The sequence below is a fragment of the Chamaea fasciata genome, unplaced genomic scaffold (assembly GCF_029207755.1).
Source record: "Chamaea fasciata isolate MVZ Bird 193981 ecotype frontalis unplaced genomic scaffold, bChaFas1.0.hap1 SCAF_7, whole genome shotgun sequence".
Classification (NCBI taxonomy): domain Eukaryota; kingdom Metazoa; phylum Chordata; class Aves; order Passeriformes; family Sylviidae; genus Chamaea; species Chamaea fasciata.
Genome location: NW_027094092.1, coordinates 24,961,225 through 24,970,884, shown reverse-complemented (window position 1 = coordinate 24,970,884; position 9,660 = coordinate 24,961,225). Strand labels below are relative to the sequence as shown.

General features: G+C 45.2%; 1 protein-coding gene across 1 annotated transcript; it reads right to left on the bottom strand.

Annotated features, from left to right (window-relative positions):
- Positions 1-290: 290 nt before the first annotated feature.
- Positions 291-9,287, bottom strand: VPS18 (VPS18 core subunit of CORVET and HOPS complexes). The gene is made up of 5 exons (XM_066188057.1): positions 9,174-9,287; positions 6,422-6,563; positions 6,164-6,255; positions 3,592-5,462; positions 291-2,865 (listed from the first exon to the last, which is right to left on the bottom strand). The coding sequence occupies exons 1-5, from the start codon at positions 9,262-9,264 to the stop codon at positions 2,137-2,139; spliced, it is 2,925 nt and encodes a 974-aa protein (XP_066044154.1). The 5' UTR covers positions 9,265-9,287; the 3' UTR covers positions 291-2,136.
- Positions 9,288-9,660: the final 373 nt, after the last annotated feature.

Here is a 9,660-nt window from a genome sequence, read left to right as displayed (position 1 = left end):
TATAGCATAAAAAGGAAAAGAATGGAGGACTACAGTAATTCTAATATACCAGGAAAGCATCCTGTAAAAGCCCAAAAGAGATGGAACAAGTATTAAGAACATCTCAAAATAATTTGAAATTACCCCTGCATCAGAATGAGTTGATATCCATGTTCTGCTAAAGGGCAGAAAAACAGCCACTTACCTTTGACCAGAAACTGGTTTGGGTGGGAGGCTACTGCTGGTTTGTAACGACATGTATAACCTTAAGTATCACACTGCTTACAGGAAAAGATGATGATTCACAGGAGTGGCCAGTTATAACAGGTTTAATGGTAAACTTCAAAAAACATCACATTTAGTTTTCATCACAAATTCTTCTGCCAGACCCACCAACTCTTTCAAAGCAAAAGGCTATGTAGAGCCAAAGAAAACTATAGCATGTGGGTTCAGAAAACCACCCCTTGAGGGAACCACTGAAACAGTGCTTTCTGACAAGCCAGCAAACACACACCACCAGCTGGCAAATGGGACTGCCTATCCCATGGATCCATCAAAGAAAAGAGAATCTTGAAACCTCAGGTCTTCCTACTTTCATATCTGGTTTTTATTAGTCGTGTCATTTTACACAGACAAAATTCATTCATTCCAGGCTGATGGTCCCAACAAAAGCACAGATGTTCTTCTGAAGTTCTGAACTCAGAATTCTTAGGTCAGATCCTTGAGGGAACCAATACATATTCTCCTACAGTAACATGAAGACCCATTTCTACAACCCTACAAACAGGGTAAGTGGTTAGGAGATTGAGAGAGGTATTCAAGACAAGCACACATATTCATGTGAAAGAACTGAGGTGGTCTTTCAGAAGTCAGTATTTTCTATTGCCTTAATTACAAGAATTGTATTTTTTCTTTTAGAACATTCAATTCTTCTGTCAATTACTACCTTTGTGATCCAACCCCAAACAGCAAAACCTAATTAAGATTTTATTTTCTTAAAACAAAACAAGGAACCCTTGCTAAACGGCTAACAAATTTTTTTTTTCTTCTCTCACTCACAATGTAGTGATTGCTACCTTCTGGGAAAAATTTTCCAAGTTGGAGCAATAGATAGAAACATTGACTTGCAGCCATCTCAAAAAAGTGGAAGGCAAAAGACTGTTTAGGCACAAGGTACTAGCTTCAAAGGGCAAAGCAAATTTCACACCAACAGAACTTTTCTGTAGACCACCCTTGAGCAAACCTCTGACTAGATCTTGAGTCTAATGCTCAGCAAGTGCAAGCTTGAAGAGAACCCCAGCAAGACATACTGTGCTCCTGCTTGCACAGTATCAGTTGAAACCCTACTGCATCTATCAGTTGCGGTTTGGGGTGAAGACAAAACCAAGACCCACTATACAAAGGTAGTCATAGTAGAAACAGGACGGAAGGAGGAACGAAGGGGTGAACAGGCATTTGGAGAAACAATACCCACAGAAAATCCAAATGTGTGTGGTCTTGTGCATAAAGCTTGTGAGAAAGAGAATTATACATCTTGAATTGCAGGCAAATTACTTTAGAGTATTACAAGACACTCCTGCTTGAAAATTACACACATTCTCATTTCACATTGTGTAGAAACATGTATTTGTGTAGCATGATGTTTACAAAATATAAATATGTAAGGGCTTCTGTCCTTCCATGTTCTTTCCATGTATGTGGTTATAGACTCTCAACAAAAAGGAAATACAGAGCAATTCTAGCTTTGAAAGTGATGAATAAAGACTACACTGCTTAGCGGCCTTCACTACCTTTCTCCTTCAGCTTGTCTTCACCAAAACAAGTACCACACAACAGGGCAGATAAATCACAGGCTGTTCCTAAATCCTTCTGGACAACAAGGCACTCCATTTAACTTCACACTGAGAACCTCAGAAGAACTGCAAGCAGAAACATCTGCTAAATATATTCCAGCAGGTTAGCTCTAAATATTGTTAAAGTTCTTAGGCAGCCATAGTTATATCTCCCCATTTCTCAAGACTAGTTCTCCCTAACCTTGGTAAAAAGACTGCACTACCCTTAGTTTAGAGTTGCACAGAAGTCACTGTGTTCCTGCTCCTGGAGGCTATATTCCTACCATAGAAGCTTCACAATTTGTTTGACAGTTGATTTGGAAAACTACAGCCAGCTTTGCATCTCCTCTTCATACTTTTGGGGATCAATAAAAGGCTTGTCAATGGACCGGATCATCAGCTCACCACAGTACACACATTCAGCTGCCACAATATCATCAATGTCAGCTTTGATCTGCTCCCGGCTCTGCTGCCCCTTCCCCAAGCTAACGGTGTCTGCATCCTTGGGACGATGGTGGCTCTTGGACGGCTGACTGGTAGCTGCCAGCTTCTTCTGAAGATCTTCAAGTTTTGCCTGCTTATAGGCAGGAAGGTTTGGGAAAACTGCTTGGAGGAGACAGTCATAGTGAAACATGTGACCACACAGGAAAAGGTAAAAAGGGCGGTTTAGAAGTGGAAAGTCACAAGCAGCACATTTTTCCTGAGGCTCCACAGAGCCATACTTATTTCTCATTTCCTGGATGTCCTCTCGGATCCTCTTGGCACTCTGTGTGGCTTCCTCCATCTCCCTTTTCAGTTCCTCAATGTGCTTGTTGTAATCCTCCAGGGAGTTACAGATTGCCTCCTTGAAGTGGTCAATAGTGACAAAGTCTGGAAAGAATGGCAGCACATCTTCAATCTTCAGCAGAGCACAGCTGGAGAGGCAGGCCATTGCCTTCTTGACATCCTTCTCTTCCTGAACAACATGGCGAGCTATCTTCAACCACAGCTTCTTCCGGAGTTCCTCATCATCTTCAGGAAGATCTGCACAGGACTTGGCAAGATCAACATCCACCTAGAAGTTGGACAGACAAGGAAACAGAGTTAAGCTTCCCTCTTTGTTTATCCACCATTCAACTTAAAAGCCTGCAGGTCATTTTAAGAGGCATTTAGAAAACTTCTACTGCTATCTCACTGCCGAGGACTGCACTACTGGCCTGCTCCTTGTTTCCATGTCAAACATCTCCCCTCTCCATCAGTACTCCTCACTGAATATTAGCTTGCTACCCAACGGAGAACAAAGGCCAGCACAGAAAGGGCAAATTCATGTTACAGTATCTTTGCTGGCTACACATTTCAGCAAAGACACAGCAATTCCAACAGGAAAAAAATCCAGCATCTCCCTGAAAGTCAGACTAAGCTGACAAAGGCTTCTGTGATAAATAGCAAAGCTGCAAATAGGAAGTAATTAGAATCCTTATCAATAGCTATACAAATCTTGCATAAATGCAAATATGTTAAAGGTATTTTAAGTACTCAAGGAGGAGTACTTGAGACAGACAGTACTCCTCCTTGTACTTTCCATGCCCCACCCTCAGTCATGGCTTGTCAGTCAGCTGCCTACTTGAAACAGTTGTGAAAGCCCAGAAAAATGTTAACAGAGTCAGGTCTTTCTCCAAGCCTCAGCTGCACAGCTTTGGTACCAGTGAGTCTGTCCAGTTCCTCCCAATGCTCTGCTGTTCAAGGTAACTTGAACAAGCTACATCCCCATGTATCACAACATGCACAGACACACACACACCTGCAAGGCAAGATCCACAGCCTCCTCATATAATTCCATCACTTTGTAAACGTGGACACATGCACGGTGGTGCCCGTGCTCCGCACACAGGCGCAGTGCATACTTCAGGTCATAGTGGATCCTGTTTGGGTTGGTTCCTGCTTGCTCCAGGTATGATAGCAGCGAGTCCGGCCGACACAAAGCATAGAGAGACAACAGGTAGTTGTGAATGGCTTGCTGGGTTTCCTCCAACTGGTAGACACAGAACTCCATGTATCTGATGGCTTCGTTGATCTGCTGGGTGCTGGCACTCTGGCTGTAGTTAACAAGGGCTGGAATGAGGTTCCTGGCATCCAGTCTAGAGCCCATAGAAATCCAAGCGTCAACTACCTTCTTGGGAATATGTTGGATGAGAACCGGAGAGAACTTGTAGAAGAGTTTCTCATCTCTGTGCCTGGACAGCACATTTAGCGCCTCATCGTACTCATCATGCTGGCAGTGGTGAGCTACCACACGCTCGTAATCCTGCATGATGACTGCAAAGTAGACCATGTGCTCTGTGTCGCCATGGCTTGCCAACAGCTCATAAATAGATGCCCGATTATTAAAAAGACAGTCTTTGTTTTTAGGACTGCTCAGGAAAGTGCGGAACTTCTCCCGTGTATCCAAATAGAGATTTCGCTGTGAGGGATCTCCTTGCAATATACCCAGCCAGTTCAGGTACAGCTCTGTCAACCACGTGGTCAGCAGAGTGGTCTGTGTCTTCTCCGAAGGCTTTAGGTTACTTAGCTTCTTAATCAGAAACTCCATCAGGGCCTCTTCCTGCTTGGCTTCAATGAACTTCAGAGCAATTTCCTCAAAGTAGTTCTGGGTCAGTGCATAACATTTGGCACTGTCCAGATACCTCTTGTTTTGGAAGCAATGCTCTGCCTCTTTGGCCAACACAATGTCAAGACACTCTGGACGGTCCTTACAATACTCTTTTGCTAAATCAAATTTGTTCATATTCATGTACATCTTCCACACATCTCTAGATTCCCGCTGGACATGGTAGCGAAACACTACTTTCTCAGTGTGGATCCATATCTGCTGGACTGTGGGATCTTTAATCATGCGTGTCAGCGTGCCAAACTTCTCCAGGAACAGATCCTGAAAAACGACCTGTCCATTCAGAGTGCAGACAGCCTTCACCCGGTCAGGCAGCAGCAACAGGAAGTGGAACTGGGTAAGTACAATGGATATTGGCTTGTTCACAGTTATGTCAATATCTGGAGGATAAACCCAGACCCGTTCATCACTGAGAATTGAATCAGGACGACTATAATCCAATGTACCATATAAAACACCATTTCCCATCATCCAGGCAAAGGAGCGTGGGTTGGAACGCAGTTTTGGAGTGTAAAAGGCTATCTCACTGAAACCCAAGTTGGCTGGAAACTCCCGAAAGCTGGGCAGATGGTCAGCATGCACTGCAAATATGGAGCTGAAGCCCTGCTGCTCTGTCCCTTCAGGCACTTTGCCAACAAACTGAAAGAGTCTCTTCCTAGTGGTGGCTATAATAAAAAATTTCCCTTCTATCCCTCGTTCAATTTCCAAGCAGCAGACTGGGGCAGGTCCAGATTCCTCCTCCAGAGTGTAGACCTGTCGGAAGTACTGGTCAGGGTTAGTGCTGAAGAGGCTTCCTTCACTGACAGAGATTTCAGCCTCATAGATCTGCCCCTGGGAGGTCCCCACCAGGATAGGCCCTGTGTTGGTTTCTGAACCAAGAAATTTGTTCCAGCCCACGCTTTCAATCAAGTGTCCTTTCCAGCGGGAGAGTGCCCGCACTTTCTGAACACTTCTGTTCAGATAAAGGCATTCACTGGTGTTCAGAGCAATCAGGAGATGAGAGCCTGCCAACAGCAGAGGGGTATGGGAGGGAGAAGGAGAGAACAAATCAGGACTGCAAGCCAAATTCCTGAAGCTTCTAATCCTAACATTTCCTAAGTTCCAATATCAACATACTTAATCCAAGACTTTCCCAGGCATTTATGGGAATATGGGGGATTTCCATGCTGGATCAGAACAGCAGTCCATATGTTGCAACATTAAATAACTGGTACCAGATGCTTTAGCAAGAAGGTATTCTGTTTCAATAAATGTTCTAAGGATAAACACTTCCCAGAGCTCCCTCCTACCCCTGGCAGTTGGTGAGAGACATGAGCATCTCTTCCCCAAACTTCTGTTTAGTTGTTTAAAATCAGTCTAGGCTACAGTGGACTGCAGATGTTTTATGGCCCATTTTAAATATTCTTATAAACCATACAGCAGAGAGTGACTGCAAACATTTCCTTTGATTGGTTTTAGCAGCCTTGCTCAGAACAGCCTAATTGCATGTGTTCATTTCAGAGTTTGAAAATACAACAGAGGCACAACAAACCCATGCTTTACTAATAGCAAAAGGGCAAACCCGTGGGCAGGAGCCCTGGGAAACAGAGTCCGGCTCGTGCAAGATTGATCTGTTCTCCTCATGTAAAAACAAGAAAGAACTCCTTCACTAGCACTTGCTTCGCTCTGTCCACTGCCTGTAAATACCCATGACCCACTGCCTCACCTGTGTGGTCCAAAAACATCTTGTAGACTTTGGCTTCATCTTTACGTCCCAGCTCTACCTGATTAGGTTCATCTGGCTTCCCAAGATCAATCCTGCAAAGAGAAACCATGAAAGCATGCTGCCAACAAAAGCTCACATACATGTAACTCCTCACTTGCTTTCCGTATTGGGCTCGTGGCTTTTTATCCAATTTGCAAATATAAGTTCTCTAACATCTTAAGGAAAACAAAAGAAGGAAGAGGAATCTGGCAGCATTACCTGAGCAGGGTGTCTTTCCCAAGGCTCATACAGAGCTGGTTAGAGGAGACCACTAAGCTGTTAATTTTCTCTGGAGGAGCAAAATCAATCCTCTGCTTGTTAAATATTGGCGTTTCCTTCTCCAGTCGTGCATTGACATATCCTGGAGAAAGAACATGAACACTTAGAAACTAAACAAGACAAAACCCCACAACAACAACAACCCCAAACTACATCAAAATCCCCCCTAAAAGACTAAAATTACTGTGTCTTGCTCCAAGTTTTACTAAGAAGGAAGTGTGCATCATGGAGCAGGAACACAGAGAAAATAACCCCCTCTAATTCCAGCCCTAGTGGTGTTGAAAAAGACAATGTAGTAGTGGAAAGTAGCCTGCTACTAGTAGACAAATCCTTTAATTGTCTATTCCAGCAATGCTTTCTTCTTGCCTCTGTCTCACCTCTAGACTAGCTGCAGGATCCTTAAAATACACTTTTGGCGGAAGAAAAATGCACATACAGGAAGAGACAAAGCAACCACAGCCAAACCCTCTTGTTACCAGATCATCAAGTGACATTCATCCAGGTAATCTCAAATTGTTTCAGACTGTCACCTGGCAAAGCAAGGCTGACTCAGCAAGGAAACTTAAATGCAAGAAGGGAACAAATAGCATCTATATAGAGGTAAGGGTTTAGAGTTAAGGAGAAGCTGTTTATGGTTTAATTCAGTTGTAGTTCAAGACAAAGTATTGGATTTCAGCATTCTAGATTCTCTAGGCCTGTATCCATTATGTTTATAACACCCATAGGATCATCACCATTAACATCAAGATTTTAGCTATTGTAAATAGCTAAATAATAGGAGAAGGATGAGCTTCCTTAATATACAGTTCTCTATACAAAGGATATGTGTATTTTATAACATTCATTCCTTTCAAACAGCCTACTCCCTCATCTTGTCCTCAGTATCCCTCTTCTATATCAGCAAGATTCTACTGCAGGATTTCCCACCCTGATTTCTGGGCAAAGCCACATATTTCCTCAGACCTTTTAATCTGTCCAAAGATCTAAAACCACCAGTATGGTCAAGTCTAGTGGGCCAAAGTAGGCTTTTTGAAGTTAGAGCTACAGTACTTGAAGTTCACAATGCAGCAGGACTTTAGGCTGGATACAGAGCCACTGCTTGCTGATCTGCAACTTTGAGAAACAGTACCTGCAGTTTAACAAGCCCAGAGAACAACTCCCTGAAACTGAGGAATGAGTTTCAATATCAAAATTGCAAACCTAACCTTAAGGACTCCTTTCAGGAAGTTAAATATTGTATCTTTTTACAAAATAAATGTACTTAAACATCAGATTGCTCACAACTTTTACCAACCTAAATTTTATTAAAAATCACCTCTGTGGCCTTATTTAAGAATAACTGAAATCCTGCTTAGGCTGTGCCTTTGCAATTAAGCAGTTTCCCAAACTTCCTCTGCCAATATCAACTGTCAGCAAGCAGGCAGATTTCTCAACTCTAAGACAGCCATGACTGAGGACAACATGGCAGCAGTCAAGAAGAAAAGCTGAGTCCTTAAAAATTTCTTTTCAGTGACGCAACTTGTCCCAACACTGTTCTGCACAACACCTATTCAGGGCACTTATTCTTTAACATTACACTATGAAAAGCCATCTAGGTTAAAACAAACAAGGGGAACATACCTACTTCAGTATCTAGACTCAAAGTAACTCCATCAGTGTATTTATACTCCATTCTATACACAGCATGACAGAATTTATCAATTCTTAGCACATATATGAACCTCACAACCCGATTTCCCCAAAGGTTGCCAGTGGGCAACACTATACAAGGAAAAAAGCTTGGAAAAATGTGTCTATGTATTTCCAAACTTGTAACTCAAAAATGCCAGCCCTGCATAGCAGCTGGTACTACCATGACAACACCAGGTAGAACAGAATTCTCTCATAACCTACACTTCCTTGCCACACTCAAAAAATATTGAAAGGCGACATCTAGCAGAAAATGGTTATTGAACCTTAGACAGTTTGAATTTATCACAGAATAATAATGGAATAAATTTCTCTGACATGAGAGAAAAAACGGACTGGTCATTACACCATTACTTTACACTGATGGAACACCTCCCTGAACAGCACAGTATATCAAAGCCTCACATCCCTTGACAGAAAAGGGTAGTAGTGATACAGACTGCTTTGCTGGTCACCTTGCCATCGTGCAGTCGGCCTAAAGGAACCCCTCTAGTGAAACGAAGTCTTTGGTAAACTGTGCCTGGGTTAGGAAAAGAACTCCGTGCAGGAACAGCTGTGCACACATCCATGACACGGTAAAGCATGGCTTCCTCAGAGAGGAACAGAAAAAAGAAGCAAAGTGACGAGCTGTTCCCAGCCCGCTACCACGGCTCTGGGCTGCACAGGGCTGCGGGGTGGCTGATTTCAACTTGTGACCACACAGCCACAAGCCATTTCACGCACCCGCCTGCGCTCCGCGCAGCACCTCAGGCCAGAGCCTCCCACACATAAACAACACCGCAGTTTCGCTGGGCTGACCTCCATCAGCATTCTGCCGAGCCAGGAATCAAGTGCTCCCTGTCCCTAAACACTTCCCACGGCAGGCCGTGGAAAAAACCCAGCCGCAGCCGTGTCAAACACACGGTGACACACCTCTTCCAGGCAGCACAGCACCCGGAGCCGCCGCCTCGCCTCCCCCTCTCAGCGGGAACACCGCACACGGGAGGCCCCGGCGCACACGTACCGGAGTGCGGGATGCCCACGCTGGCGCGGCTCTGCTGCACGGACACGGAGCGGTGCAGGGAGTCCTCGTACTCGTCCAGGATGGACGCCATGGTCCAGCGCGGCCCGAGCGCGCCGCGCTCAGCTGACCCGCGGCACGTGCGCATGCGCGGGCGGGGCGGTGGCAGCGCCGCTCCCTCCCAGCAATGGCGCCGGAGTCGGGGTGGGCCGGGCGCGTCCCGCTTCGGGCTCCTGTGCCCGCTGCTCCCCCCTGTGCCCACTGCTACTCCCTGTGCCGCTGCTCCCTCGTGTGCCCGTTGCTCCCCCCTGTGCCGCTGCTCCCCTCTGTTCCTGCTGCTCCCCCCTGTGCCCGCTGCTCCCTCGGGGGCGGCCGGTCTGCGCCCCTGCTGCCAGGCCTTGGGGTCCGCGCGGTGCCGCCGCTTCGGCTCGCTGCCGCGGATACCGAGAGGCTTGTGTTGAAATGAGAAAGGGCTCACTCGAATAAACAG

What these genes read in the sequence shown, in the direction of transcription:
- VPS18 (XM_066188057.1), bottom strand. Translation starts at nt 9,264, where the DNA reads ATGGCGTCCATCCTGGACGAGTACGAGGACTCCCTGCACCGCTCCGTG. An exon ending in CGTGGGCATCCCGCACTCCG is followed by an intron (nt 6,564 to 9,173) that starts GTACGTGTGCGC and finishes TTCTTTCTCCAG; the next exon opens with GATATGTCAATGCACGACTG. An exon ending in CTGTGGATCTTGCCTTGCAG is followed by an intron (nt 2,866 to 3,591) that starts GTGTGTGTGTGT and finishes TCCAACTTCTAG; the next exon opens with GTGGATGTTGATCTTGCCAA.